Raw genomic sequence first — 15,862 nt, 5'->3', positions numbered from 1 at the left:
GGATTGAAAGCTCAATAAATTGAGGTGTTTAATAAATTCAATTTAATATATACTATCATGATGGAATATTATAGCAAAGTATTAAGCTTAAATTTAAAAGAGATTTAACAAATAAAAAAAGGACTTTATTAAATTAAGATAATTATTAAAGTAGACACTTAAATTTAAGTCACATACTATCGAATAATTGTATAATATAAAAAAAAATTATGAACACAAAATCTATATAATTTGATTATAAAACTTACAATCACATATAAAATAATAAAAAAAATTTCACTGTAATAAAAAAAAATAATATACAAAGCTTTCAAAAATAATATGTAATCATTAGAGCTTTCAAACGCTAATTACAGTATATTTTTTAAATTTATCGTAATGACAAAACACAATATTCATATCAATCAATATATTTAATTATTATTATTATTATTATTATTATTATTATTATTGATGATAAATATACACAGCATGAATTATTGAAAAATATACTGGTCCATGTGTTTACTGTTTCAGCAGCCCACCACCGCAAGTTTTAGCATTGGGTCTGATATTTTGGCATGTGAATATATGGCAGTCACAGCACCAATAATAAAACAGTATATGGACTGCGTTTGTTTATATGAAATAGGATGGGAATAAAATAATTATTTTTTATATTAAATAAATATTTTTATTTTTATTTTTATAATTTTAATTCTTATTAAATTTTAATATATTAATAATTATTATAAATTAGATATTCTTAATAAATATTCTGTGAGAATTTAAAATGGGGCACCCACTAACGCACCTCTTCATTAAATTTTTATTTAATATTTTCCTTTTGTACAATTGCCCTCATTAAATCAATATAATTACTACCACTGACCATTTAAAATTCTTGTTTTTTTTATGAAGCTGCCCTTACTAAGAAAAGTTTGAGGACATGGGGAGAGAATTCAATTGAATTTTATTATATAGTTTCGCATATCTCAATCAACGGTTATCCAATCAAATTAAATTAAATATAATTATTTTTATTTAAAAATATTGATCGACAAAAATATTATAAATTATTCATATTATTAATGAATTATAATTAATATTATTAATAAACAGATTTTGATTATTTCACTTACTACTTTAAATGACTGTTATACTATTATGAATAAAATTAATTTAATTAATAAAAATGAGGGCTTTATTTTTATTTATTAAGATTTAATTTTATTGAAAAGCATTTTAAAATTGTTTATTTTAAATGCACCATATCAATGTGAAAATATATTTTAAAAATAATTTAAAGAAATTATAAATAAAAAAGATTAATTATATATTTTATTGTTATATAGGTATAATTAGACAATTATTGATAAGTTATGTAATTTTAAAAAAATAATATATTCTATATTTATTGAAAAAAAATAATTTTTTTTATAAATTCTGGAAATGAAACTATTCAATAATTTTCCACATTTATTTCCCTTCCATGCATGGCGGTCCTGGTACGTACGCTGTTATCAACGGCGGACCCACCCGAAGGCTCTCCGTCAAGAAGTACAGGCCAACTTGACCGCAAGGATTGACAACCTTCCGATCTAACAAATACACTTCATCGGACGGTTGTTCACTCGAGTGAGTGCCATGTCCGGCACGTTCGGCCAAATAATTATCTGTGTGCTCGCTAGGCATGGATGGGTGTGAACCAAAGCATGGGAGGAGAAGAAGAAGAAGCAATAGCAAGATCATTAATTTTGTGAGAAAAGATCTGTGAGATTGATAAATGCAATGCGGAAACAGGTGAGAATTTTTTGTCATCATTTAACCTATGGACTGGACCGACACTAGTACCTGGGTCTGCCTAAAACTCCCGAAGTCTATAGTAAGTCTAACAATTTCTCAACTCAACTCTAAGGCCCATTTAGTATGCCTAGAGCATATCATTTAATATGTATCTTGTACATGTTTTTATTAATAAAAGGCATTTCCACTTTTCCGTTTACATAAGATATTTATGTGTAATAGAAAAGGTCCATTGATATTTTATTAGAAATTCTATTCTTAAGTTATTAAGAATATGAGTGACAGTATTTATAGTACAAAGTATCATAAATAGGTTCACAATCGAGGATACTTCATAATAAGGACATGACTTATCCAGAAAGATTGTATTCATGTTTGTTTCCAAGTTATTTGTATGAGATATAAATAAGATGGAATGGTGAGTTTCATGCCATATAACAAACATGATAGACACTTATACATAATAAGTAGGTCGAACCAGTGACGCTTATGACAAGCACATGGAGTTTACTCTTGTCAATACATTGTCATAAATCATATCAGTGCATATAATCTTTAAACCTGAGATAGCACAGTTATCTTATATATAGGTAGTTTGAGTTTGATACTGCTTTCATACTTGTATTGTGTATGGGTATATGAGCATGTGTTGGCTCCTACTAGTTATATATGGAGGTAGGTGTTAATTAAGATGGAATCTGTTCCTCTAAGTAAATAGAGATAAAATCCTATGTTCATTTAATTGTTCTTGATGTTTCAAGTTCCTGGCCAGGACAGATAGATTTATTCAGAAAAGAGTTTCTGATGAGAAAAATCTTTTTAATTAATAACTGGAATTAAAAGATAACATAATATTCATAGCAAATGGAGTTTGACATAAACCATGACTCCAGCTTGAGTTGGGATTTTGTAATAGAGAGATTCTAGTGCATGGTAACATATGATTATAGGTTCATTTAAGGTAAACTTTATTGCTAATTGGGTAGCCATGGCATGCTATGCTAGGTGTTAACCATAGTCTATAAGGTGCATAAAATGATTTAGAGAAATCATTTATGGTAAGAAAGAGTTCTGATGATATTAAGAGTTGATATCATATCTCATTGCCAATTAGTGATGAGCCTAGTAAGTCACACACATACACAAGTTATCACCTAATTAAATATGATTTAATTAATTAATTAAAAAGTTTAGTTGATTAATTAAATAGGTTTGGTTTGCAATTAGATTGCAAAATCCCTAGCATGACTTGAAACCAAATCTAGATTATTGGATGTATAGTATAAGTTAAATTTATATTTAAAGTGTTTAAATATGAATTTAATTAATGAGAAATTAATTAATAAAGATTAATTAATTAATTTATATTTGATATAAATTAATTAGAAGAAGAGAAATAATTATTTTGGGTTGAGAACTCAAAATTAAGACATAAGAGCATTTTGGTCATTTCACAGGGTGACACGTGGCACCATGAGATGGTGACATATGGGATTATACATAAGCTTGCCAAATATTTTTTAATCATGTAAAATGATTAAAATTAAGATTAAATATAGGTTTGACACATGGCACAATATGATTGGGTCACTTAAACCTAGAACTAATCAAAGGGTGACATGTGGCAAAGGTTTAATGTGTTGACCTAGCTATTAAGTGTTGTTATGAATTAAAAATATGACAACCAGCAGCCACTCCTCCTTTATCACGCCATTTTGAGGCTCTCCATCTCTTCTTCTCCATCTCTCATCAATTCAAAAAAATTGGCCATCAATCTCTTGAATTAAAAATACTAGAAATCATTTCTAGTGTCCTGTTTACATCTTTAATCTTTTAAAAGGCAGAACTTGATTTTCTAATTAATAGAAAAAGCTTTAGAAGCTATTCAAGGGCTGCCATAGGTGTTCTTGGTGTGGACAAGCTAGAGGGACAACATTTGGTGTCCTGAAGACGAATCTCAAAGGCGCAAATACACTGCAGTGCATCAAGAGGTTAGTGTGTTTGTTCTTGATTTAATCTAGGGTTTTAAAATTAATCTAATTAATTTTAAAATCTTAAATGACAAATACAGATCCAAAAATATATTAAAAGAGTTTTAATATGTTGTTTATCATTGAAATCAAATAGATAAAATAAATCTTGCATGATGCATGTGACTCTAGGTGAAAATTTTGAATTCAATGGTATAAACTTCTGTTTTTCATGCTTTTGTTCCTTCAATTGGTATCAGAGCCACTATATTTGCTTTTTAGATTGTTGATTATATGATTTAATTGTGTGTTTTGATCATAAGATGATTTATCCATCGCTAGTTGCAATGGAGGTGTGGCGGCATGCTTGAAAAACACCATCAATGGTGCGCATGTTTTGGCTTCCATGGGTGGTTCAAGGTTTAGCTTTTAATTATGCAATTGTTGTATGATCTAAGGCCTATTATTTGACTAATTAAAGTGTTTAATTAGTAGTTTTAATCACACAATTAAATTATGATTCAAATCAGAATTTTAAAAGTTATTTGAATGTGATTCAAATCTGAATTTTTAAAATTGTTTGAATCATATTCAAATATGAATTTTTAAAGTTCATTAAATAATATTCAGATCTGATTTTTAAAAAAATGTTTGAATGTGATTCAAATCTGAATTTTTAAGGTTGTTTGAATGTGATTCAAATATGAATTTTTAAATTTGTTTGAATGATATTAAAATCTAAATTTTTAAATTTATTTGAATCATATTCAAATTTGAATTTTTAAGTTGAATATGAGATATTCAATTTAATTTAAGTATGTGTGTTTTATTTAATTGTTAAATAGTAATATGCATGATAGATGATCATGGACTATAAAAGACCAATGTGATTGGATTTATTTCTTTTATGCTTCTTTGGGATTGTAAATTAATTAATTTATTTTGGGCATGTATTATTAAGTTTGTAATAATTTTTGGGTTGTAATTTCATTTATTTAAGTTATTGTAAATTCGCCTTGGTATGCCAAGGATTACTATGTAATTGGATTGCAAGAAGTTCAAGGAGGTCAAGAGCATTGGTGGGACCAGTGGGAGGAATTCAAGATCAAGTATTGATTATGTACTCCTTTAGCAACTCTTGTAAAATGAATGAATGAAATGCACCTAAGAATGCCCTGATTCAATTCTTGGTGGCTTAGAATTGAATCCTTTAGAAAGTCCATGATCATACCATATTTACTGCTTATCCATGATTGCATGAGATGTATGGGAATGTATGTAATTATATGATATATGCATGCTAAATGGATAATGTGCATAGTGAGACCTAAATAGTAATTAGGATGACCATAAAATCTTCCAAACAAATGATTAAGTTGGAAATGCTATAATTAAAGTAATTATAACATAAGCCCTCCATTGGGGCAATTATTTTAAGAAATTTTAAATAGTTGCATAAGATGCAATTAATTTAAGAGATTTTCTTAAGAATAATTGTTAAGCATGAGATGTTGTAAATATGTAAATGGTTTGCTGTCCAATATTGGATGTACCTGAGGACATTAAAATTATTTGCATAATTACTGGCTCAATGGGATCAACTTAACTAATGCAAGATAAGTCAATAATGGATGTACCTGAGATTTTGAGCATTAGGGGCTAGGTAAAGGATTGAACCTCACATGAGATGTGATGGGCAAGGAGTTGCTCACTTATAGTTTATTGTAATTCCAATAACGGATGTACCTGAGGATGATCAATAGAATTATAAGAATTCAATCACCCACTAGAAATCCATCCAACTAGGATTTCCGTTTTCTACTTTGGAAGTGTAGGATTCGCTAAGTTAGTGGGAGGACCAATTTGATTAAAAGACCATAATTATTTTGGTTAATTATATGATACATTTACTAATTAATCTGATTATTTTCTGCAGTTAATTTTCTGATAATAATGAGCACAGAACAACCACCATCATCCAATATCCTTGCAAGCATACTTGATCGCAATAGGTTGACAGGACCTAATCTCTTTGATTGGCTAAAAAATTTGAAACTTGTCCTGAACCTTGAACATATAGGATATGTTCTAGATTCAAATGTTCCTGGTCCCTTACCTCCAGAGGCCACTCAAGAGGAACATGAAACTTTGGACAAGTGGAAGGAGCATGATATGAGAGCTAAGTGTTACATGCTTGCTTCCATGAGTAATGAGTTACAGAAGCAGCATGAGAACATGTAGAGTGCGAGTGAGATCCTCCTTCACCTACAAGAGTTGTATGGTGATCATAGCAGGAATGCTAGGTATGAGATATCTAGGCAGTTGTTCCACATGAGGATGTCTGAGGGATAAAATGTTGGGGATCATGTCCATAAAATGATTTGGCTGATTAAGCAGTTGGAACATCTTGATTTCAACATGGATTTCCAACTTCAGATGGATTTGATCCATCAGTCCCTTCCTAATTCTTTTGGAAATTTTGTGACAAATTTTCATATGACTAAACAGGAATGCACCTTAGCTGGTTTACTCAACATGCTGGTTATTGCCCAAAAGAATATGCCGGGCAATAAAAGAAAAGAGGTAGCTTTGATTGCATCTTCTTCTACTGGAAAGTCCAACAAGAAGAAGGGCAATAAGAAAAAGAAACCTCAGATTCCTGGTCCTTCCAAGAAAATAGCTAAACAGAAAGGGAAAACTAAAGCTGATGGAGGCAAAGGAAAGTGTTTCCACTGCCAGAAGGATGGGCACTGGAAAAGGAACTGCCCATAGTATCTTACTTCTCTAAAGGACAATAAGGATACACCTTCGGAAGGTATGTCCATATCTTGTTATTTAGATTCTGATGATACTCATAGTTCATCTACAGCTTGGGTTTTAGATACTGGTGCCAGTTCTCATATTTCTAATGATATGCAGGAACTAGCAAATAGTAGCAGCTTGCGTTCTCAAGATGTTAGAGTCCGGATTGGCAATGGCTCAACTATTGAAGCTTTAGCCACAGGATCTAAATCTTTTTACATGTTTGGACATGTTTTGTGTTTGGATAATATTTTATATGTACCTGATGCTTTTAAGAACATCATTTCTATATCTAGTTTGACTAGAAATGGCTATTAATTTCAGTTCACAGATGATGTTTGCAATATTTATTTTGGAAATAAATATATTGGTTCGGGTTATATGAATGATGGTCTTTATTATTTGGATAATAATGACAAACACAAAATGAATGCAAGTGATCTAAATGAATGCAATAGTGAAAATCAACTCAAGTTCAAAATATATTTGGTACTTAAGGTTATGTCATGTTGTAGAAGATAGGATTACAAAATTGGAGAAAATGGGGATTCTATCCTCATTGGGCTCTGAGCCTGCTCCAACTTGTGAATCATGCCTTCAGGGCAAAATGACTAGATCACCCTTTGTTGGACAAGGGCTAAGAGCTGAAAATATTTTGGGGCTAATACATAGTGATGTATGTGGTCCATTTAAGAAAATGGCTAGATGCGGTTTTCATTATTTCATTACCTTTACTGATGATAAATCAAGGTTTGGATATTTGTATTTGATGAAATACAAACATGAATCCTTTGAAAAATTCAAAGAATTTAAATCTGAAGTAAAAAATCAAACAGGAAAGAGTATTAAAGCTCTTCGATCAGATCGTGGAGGTGAATATTTGAGTATTGAATTTGATGAATACTTGAGAGAGCACGGCATTTTTCCCAGCTGACTCCTCCAGGAACGCCACAACTGAATGGTGTATCTAAAAGGAGAAATCGTACCTTATTGGATATGGTACATAGTATGATGAGCTATACTGATATGCCAATCTCCTTTTGGGGATTTGCATTAGAATCAGCTTTGTATATTCTGAATAGGATTCCATCAAAATCAGTTTCTTCCACACCTTATGAGATATGGCATGGAAGAAAACCAAGTCTTAAGCATGTTAAGATTTGGGGTTATCCAGCTTATATCAAAAAGCTGAACACTGATAAATTAGAGACCAGATCAGAAAAGGGTCGATTTGTTATATATCCAAAAGATAGTTTTGGATATTATTTTTATTTGCCTACTTCACAAAAGGTTGTGATAAGTAAAGATGCCACATTTGTTGAACAAAAGTTTGTCCAGGAAGGAGGCAAAGGAAGGGAAATAGAGTTGGAATTGGAGAATTCTGATCAACCAATAGATCAGATGGATATAGATCCATTTAGTCAACCTACACCCATTGATGAAACATCTACAGCTGTTCCTCGTAGAGCAACCAGGGTATCTGACCCACCAGTGAGATATGGTTTCCTTCATGAAGAAGAACAAGAGTTGTCTACTCATGAAGAATTAGATCATGGAGATGATCCACTTACCTATGAAGAAGCTATATCAGATATAGACTCTTCAAAATGGATTGATGCTATGAAATCCGAGATTGATTCCATGTATAAGAATCAAGTTTGGTATCTTGTTGACCCACCTGAAGGTATTGTATCTATAGAGAACAAATGGGTTTTCAAAAAGAAAATTGGTTCTGATGGAAATATAAAGACCTATAAGGCAAGGCTAGTAGCGAAAGGGTTTCGCCAAAGGCAAGGAATCGATTATGAGGAGACTTTCTCACCTGTTACTATGCTTAAATCAATTAGGATTCTATTAGCAATAGCTGCATACTATGATTATGAGATTTGGCAAATGGATGTCAAAACAGCTTTTCTCAATGGATACATTGAAGAAAACATTTTCATGGGACAACCTAGGGGTTTTGCATCCTAAGATGGTTCCAAGGTATGCAAGCTAAAGCGATCCATTTATGGGTTGAAACAACCTTCGAGGAGTTGGAACATTCATTTTGATGAAGCCATTAAATCCTTTGGTTTTATCAAAAATGAGGATGAGCCATGTGTATATAAGAAGGTTAGTGACAGTGCTATCACTTTCCTTGTCTTATATGTGGATGACATACTGTTGATGGGTAATGACACAGGTATATTGACAACTGTAAAGGTATGGTTGTCAAATACATTCTCCATGAAAGACTTAGGGGAGGCAACCTATATTCTTGAGATTCGCATCTATAGAGATAGAGCAAAAAGAATAATTGGTTTATCCCAAAGTCTATACTTGGAAAAGGTGTTAAAGAGGTTTAACATGCTTGATTCCAAGAGAGGATTGTTACCAGTGAGACATGGTATCCATCTTTCTAAAGAGATATCTCCAAAGACACCTGAAGAAAGAGATAAAATGGCCAGGATTCCATATGCTTCGGCTATTGGAAGTTTAATGTATGCAATGTTGTGTACTAGGCCGGATATCACATATGCTGTTAGTTTGACTAGCAGGTATCAATCCAATCTAGGTTTGGAACACTGGATAGCTGTCAAAAATATCCTTAAGTACTTGAGAAGAACTGAGGATTTATTCTTGATCTATGGAGGTGGAGACTTGCAATTGGATGGTTATACTGATTCTGATTTCCAATCAGATATTGATGATAGAAAGTCTACCTCTGGATATGTGTTCATTTGTAATGGAGGTGCAGTCAGTTGGAAGAGTTCCAAATAGAGCACGATCAGAGATTCCACTACGTAGGTCGAGTATATTCTCGCATCGATGCTACAAAGGAAGTTGTTTGGATAAAGAAGTTCATGACGTAACTTATAGTAGTTCCTTCCATTGAGTCGCTAGTTCCACTAATCGCGTGACAACAATGGAGCTGTCATATAAGCTAAGGAACTAAGGTCTCACCAAAAATCCAAACACATAGAAAGGCGCTACCATATTATCAGAAAAATAGTTGGGCAAGGCGATATAACCATGCAGAAAATAGCATCAGCTGAAAATCCAGCTGATCCATTCACTAAGCCTATGTCACAGACTCAGCTAGACCGACATCTTGAGAAGATGGGTTTAAGATATTGTAATGAATGGCTCTAGTGCTAATGGGAGATTGTTAGTAGTATGCCCTAGAGCATATCATTTAGTATGTATCTTGTACATGTTTTTATTAATAAAAGGCATTTTCACTTTTCTGTTTACATAAGATATTTATGTGTAATAGAAAAGGTCCATAGATATTTTGTTAGAAACTCTATTCTTAAGTTGTTAAGAATATGAGTGACATTATTTATAGTACAAAGTATCATAAACAGGTTCACAATCGAGGATACTACATAATAAGGACATGACTTATCCAGAAAGATTGTATTCATGTTTGTTCCCAAGTTATTTATATGAGATATAAATAAGATGGAATGGTAAGTTTCATGTCATATAACAAACATGATAGGCACTTATACATTATAAGTAGGCCGAACCAGTGACACTTGACAAGCACATGGAGTTTACTCTTGTCAATGCATTGTCATAAATCATATCAGTGCATATAATCTTTAGACCTGAGATAGCACAATTATCTTATATATAGGTAGTTTGAGTTTGATACTGCTTTCATACTTGTACTGTGTATAGGTATATGGGCATGTGTTGGCTCCTACTAGTTATATATGGAGGTAGGTGTTAATCAAGATGGAATCTGTTCCTCTAAGTAAATAGAGATAAAATCCTATGTTCATTTAATTGTTCTTGATATTTTAAGTTCCTGGCCAGGACAGATAGTTTCTGATGAGAAAAATCTTTTTAATCAAGAACTGGAATTAAAAGAGAACATAATATTCATAGCAAATGGAGTTTGACATAAACCATGACTCCAGCTTGAGTTGGGATTTTGTAACAGAGAGATTCTAATGCATGGTAACATATGATTATAGGTTCATTTAAGGTAAATCTTATTACTAATTGGGTAGCCATGGCATACTATGCTAGGTGTTAACCATGGTCTATGAGGTACATAAAATGATTTAGAGAAATCATTTATGGTAAGAAAGAGTTCTGATGATTAAGAGTTGATATCATATCTCATTGCCAATTAGTGATGAGCCTAGTAAGTCATACACATACACAAGTTATCACCTAATTAAATATGATTTAATTAATTAATTAAAGAGTTTAATTGATTAATTAAATAAGTTTAGTTTGCAATTAGATTGCAAAGTCCCTAGCATGACTTGAAACCAAATCTAAATTATTGGATGTATAGTATAAGTTAAATTTATATTTAAAGTGTTTAAATATGAATTTAATTAATGAGAAATTAATTAATAGAGATTAATTAATTAATTTATATTTGATGTAAATTAATTAGAAGAAGAGAAATAATTATTTTGGGTTGAGAACTCAAAATTAAGACACAGGGGCATTTTGGTCATTTCACATGGTGACACGTGGCACCATGAGATGGTGACACATGGGATTACACATAAGCTTGCCAAATGTTTTTTAATCATGTAAGATGATTAAAATTAAGATTAAATATGGGTTTGATACTTGGCACAATGTGATTGGGTCACTTAAACCTAGAGCTAATCAAAGGGTGACATGTGGCAAGGGTTTAATGTGTTGACCTAGCTATATAAGTGTTGTTATGAATTAAAAATATGACAACCAGCAGCCACTCCTCCTTTATCACGCCATTTTGAGGCTCTCCATCTCTTCTTCTTCATCTCTCATCAATTCAAAAAGATTAGCCATCAATTTCTTGAATTAAAAATACTAGAAATCGTTTCTAGTGTCCTATTTACATCTTTAATCTTTTAAAAGGCAGAACTTGATTTTCTAATTAATAGAAAAAGCTTTAGAAGCTATTCAAAGGCTGCCATAGGTGTTCTTGGTGTGGACAAGCTAGAGGGACAATATTTGGTGTCCTGAAGATGAATCTCAAAGGCGCAAATACACTGCAGTGCATCAAGAGGTTAGTGTGTTTGTTCTTGATTTAATCTAGGGTTCTGAAATTAATCTGATTAATTTTAAAATCTTAAATGGAAAATACAGATCCAAAAACATATTAAAAGAGTTTTAATATGTTATTTATCATTGAAATCAAATAGATAAAAATAAATCTTGCATGATGCATGTGACCTAGGTGAAAAATTTTGAATTCAATGGTATAAACTTCTGTTTTTCACGCTTCCGTTCCTTCAGTCTCCATGTCGTTCAACCTCAGTTTCGATCTCTCAAACCAATATCAAGTCTCCTCGCCAGTCAATCATATTTTTCGATCTCTCATCAAAGAAAATCAAACCAACATCAAGTCTCCGTGCCATCCAGTCTTATTTCCGATCTCTCTTTTATAAATATTGGGGATAATCGTTTAATAATGTTAAGGTTTTAGTCAGAATTAATGGTGTTTCCAATCTTAAGTATTCAAATCAAGTTTCCAATTTTAATGATCTAAGTTCTATCCGGTGTTTGGTTTCGGCCCAAGCCGATCTCATGGTTATAATGTTCTTCCGACCTCTTATACTTAGATTAATAATCGCTGATTAAGTTAAATGTCCCAATACGTTCAAGCAATTAAGCATTCATGCAATTTAGATACTTTCGAGCTCATCAAGAAATTGAACAAAAGAGATTTCATTTCATATCAAAATAAAATATAAGTCATTTGGCTGAAGGATCACCCCCAGCCTGTTCTACATTTCGCTCAGTCTTTCTCTCTCCCTTAGGCTCCTCCTCGCTCTCCTCCTCGTCTTAAGGAGCCAGGTCCACCATCCAAGAGAAGTCTTCCTCAGGATAACGTCTCCTGAGCTCGGCCAAAAGGTCGCTGTGGGCGTTCACATAAGCACCGACCTCCCTCGTCACTGCCTCTTCTTCTTTCGCTCTAAGTTCTTCAGTGAGGTGAGCGACATCAGCAGTTCAGAGCACCCGAGCTTCTCTGTGTTCATAAGCCTGCTCGGCCAATTTATCCTCATAGGATTTCATCCGACCCTTAATTTCAGTTATATAGTCCTGAGCGGATGAAAGTTGAGCTCGGGCGGAAGTTGCATCCTAGACCGCCTTCAGGATCTCCTGCCTCAGAAGATAAGCCTTTTCCCTGATTATATGCTGGTTTACCAAGCTCTCCATACTCAAGCTCATCGTCTAGGCTAGGAGATTGTCGATGCTGCCCGGGGTCAACCTATGTCGATCCTTCTGGAGGTAGATGGAAGCTCCCAGAACCTTAGCCAAACCTGGGTTCTCCCGGACAGAGTGATTCTTCTCCAAAGTATGAATGAGGACCTGGGCACCACGAGACAAGGTCCTCACAATGGGTTGGGAAGGACCACCTTCCGCACTCGAAGGAGTAGGTGGAGGCGGTGGCTCTTCTTGTCGAGGAGGAGACTGAGCTATTTCTATTTCAGGGACTGGCTGTCCCGAGGGTCGGGGCGAGCCTCCCGGCACCTCTCCTGAATTATGCCTTGGCGTCTGCGAAGCCTCAGCACACTTTATTTCCCGCACTTTCCTGGAGACCTCCCTCTTACGCTTTCGGCTCTCTTTGGAAGCCTTGCTGCCCGCCATACCTGCACAGGGTCGAGGTCAGAGAGCTGAAGGTCGTATTCTTCGCCAATAACCAGCCGCATCATCCAATGGTGCAGTTTGGCCATCACTGCCTCTAAGTAGGAGAACTTCTGAGTGGCTGCCTGATCCTTCAGCTCCATTGCCATGGCGCCCTCGTCCTTACTCAAGGCGATCTTCTTCGGGGTCGGAGCAACCAGGTATTGCCAACTCCGTGGGATCCCCTCAAAGTCATTCGAAATCTTACTCCTCAACATGAAGAAATGATTTTTCTAATTCTTCAGTGAGGAGGGGAGATCGGTAAAGAGCCCACAGTGCAGTTTTGCTTGAAAGAACCAGTACTCGTCGTCCTTTCGACGAGTAAGCCTATGCAGCTCGGCAAACACCTTCGCTGAAGGATTGAGCTTCTTAGCCTGGCATAAGCCTCTAAAAGCCACCAGGATCCACCACGAGTTTGGATGCACTTGGGTTATACTTATGTGATGAAACTTCAGAACATCCTTGAAAAAGTCATCAAGGGGAAACCGTAGCCCGGCTTTTAACTGCTCTTCGTACACCAGAATCATATCATTTTTATCAAAGAAATGATCGGCTCGGAGATCGCCATGGCATCTGATGAGCTCGTACGAATCGATTCGAAGGTTGTACTCTTGACTAATGGTTTGCAGATCGGTTTCCTTAAGGACCGACGACAATTTGTCCACGGGTAGATTTTCTCTTGACCGAGCTGCTCGACCGTGAGCTGAAGTGGAAGTTGTGGGAGGCTCAGGTCGGCCACTTGGCTGAGCCACCTCAACTTCGTCCGATGTCCACGAGATATGGACGGAAGGGGGGCTCTCCACTCTCTGACCTTCTGCGCCGCCCATTTTCAAAAAAAAAAACAAAAGAAATTAACTAAGAGAGGGAGTAAAGTCCTTACCGGAGTGTGATCGATGTCAGAAAGACTTGAAGAAATGAGAGAAGGTCAAAGTTGTAAGCAGAAAGCTGAAAATGACATAGGGGAGCAAATGAGAAATCCTCCCTCCATTTATACCCGTTTGAGCATTCAATGCTCACAATGCCCCAAGCAATACATCGGTTAGCGAAAATCTGCCGATTTTATTGACACATCGCGGGAAGGTTCCAGAAACACCATAAATGAAATAAGATGAGATTGGTTAGCTAAGGTCGTCAGGTTCGGGCAAATGTTCAGAGTCACAGATCGGTTAAAAATGATTTAGTTAGAAGATCGGGTAGGCGGATCAGAGATCGGAAATTTAACTTCACTTTCACAAGGTCAGATTTCATCATTTGGGCGATCCCAAGAGATCGGATTACATCATTGAGAGAACCATTGAGAACCGAATTTCATCAGGAAGTGATGAGGGACCTGATGTGAGAGAGATCGGAAAAGAGTCATAACTGAGAGATCGGAAGGAAGAGAGATCGGAAAAGAGTCATAACTGAGAGATCAGATTGAATAAAGATCGGAAAAGAGAACAAAAGACTTCCAATAACGGTCGTCATAATCAGAGCTGAGGTAGTTAAAGCGTTGCAGGCAAGATCAAATCTCCACCGCACGCCTCATTTGCAGAATCGCCCACATTGCTGACAGGTGCCAGGACATGTCATGGCAGTCCTGTACTTTTCGATCTCCACCGTTGATCTTACTTTTAAGGACAAATCCGGAGCCCTTGGATCAAAAAGTAGATGACAAGACCGACGCCTTTGTTCCCGGCCTTTGGATCCATCTTGACAGGAAGATCCTGAGCCGTTGGATTGGAAAAGAGAAAGGACAAATATTCTGAATGGGATCTCAGCCGTCCATTTTGATTCTCCTCAATTCTCAGGCATCGAATCATGTCCTTTTAAATCCAAACCTTCCATCTCCCTAAAAGAGATCCTAACCCTTCATTAGGAGCACCCATTCCCTATAAATACCTGCATGCAATACTGTTGAAGGGGACGGATGAAAAAAGGTGGTAACTATAGTGGAGAAGCTCTGAAATTTGATTCAGTCGTACTACTTTGCTATTTTAAGCTTTCGAAATAGAGAAACTTCGGAAACCAGTTTTCTTAAGTATCTCAATTGAAGGAGTGTTGGACCCTGAAACTCTTCCTTTGCAGTTTGTTCACTCCTCTGCGATGTCATTTCTCAGTTCAGTTTCGTCCTCATCATCTTAATATCAACATTTTATTCTTCAAGTTTAATCTCATCCCAACCCGGTTACTGTTACTTCGGCCCAATTGCATTCTAACTTGGAACTTGTTATTTCAAAGTAAGCATTAGTCCCCAGACTATTAGCTCGCAGCTCTACAATATTTGTGGTTCCACAATTAGTTCAATAGACTCAATCCCCCACAGGTAAGTGTCTAGACCATTGCTTTATCAAATGCTAGCCTTTTATTTTCTTTGTTTTCATGCCCGTAATTTTCATTAAGTTCGGTTATGCTAAAGAGCCCCACGTAGATAGTTATTCTCTTGAGTTTATCTTTTATTCATCAGTTCATGTTATTTATTTATTCTTAGCTTTTTATTACCTTCAAATATAGGTGTTCTGGTTACGGGTAACGTGTAGGTAGTTTAATAAAATGTTGGTAGCTGTATCTTAACACATGAGTTTCTTTAAAACAAATAAAAATAATAAAATTTTGAATAATAAATCGGAGGAAGAAGTCACGAAGTCGAACTACTAAACGAGCTCAGGAAATAACCTGGTATAGTGGGGATCGAG

At 34.9% G+C, this 15,862-nt stretch overlaps 1 protein-coding gene across 1 annotated transcript in view; it reads left to right on the top strand.

Moving 5' to 3' along the window:
• Positions 1 to 15,096: 15,096 nt before the first annotated feature.
• Positions 15,097 to 15,862, top strand: part of LOC110631721 (sugar transporter ERD6-like 5) — a 29,191-nt gene continuing 28,425 nt past the window's right edge. Inside the window, exon 1 of the mRNA XM_058142807.1 lies at positions 15,097 to 15,147. Coding sequence (XP_057998790.1) covers positions 15,097 to 15,147 — 51 coding nt within the window. The remainder of the gene's footprint in view (positions 15,148 to 15,862) is intronic.

This window comes from Hevea brasiliensis, unplaced genomic scaffold, assembly GCF_030052815.1.
Source record: "Hevea brasiliensis isolate MT/VB/25A 57/8 unplaced genomic scaffold, ASM3005281v1 Scaf7, whole genome shotgun sequence".
NCBI classification, from domain to species: Eukaryota; Viridiplantae; Streptophyta; class Magnoliopsida; order Malpighiales; family Euphorbiaceae; genus Hevea; species Hevea brasiliensis.
The sequence above is the reverse complement of the archived record's forward strand: the minus strand, read 5'-3'. Positions and strand labels throughout refer to the sequence as shown.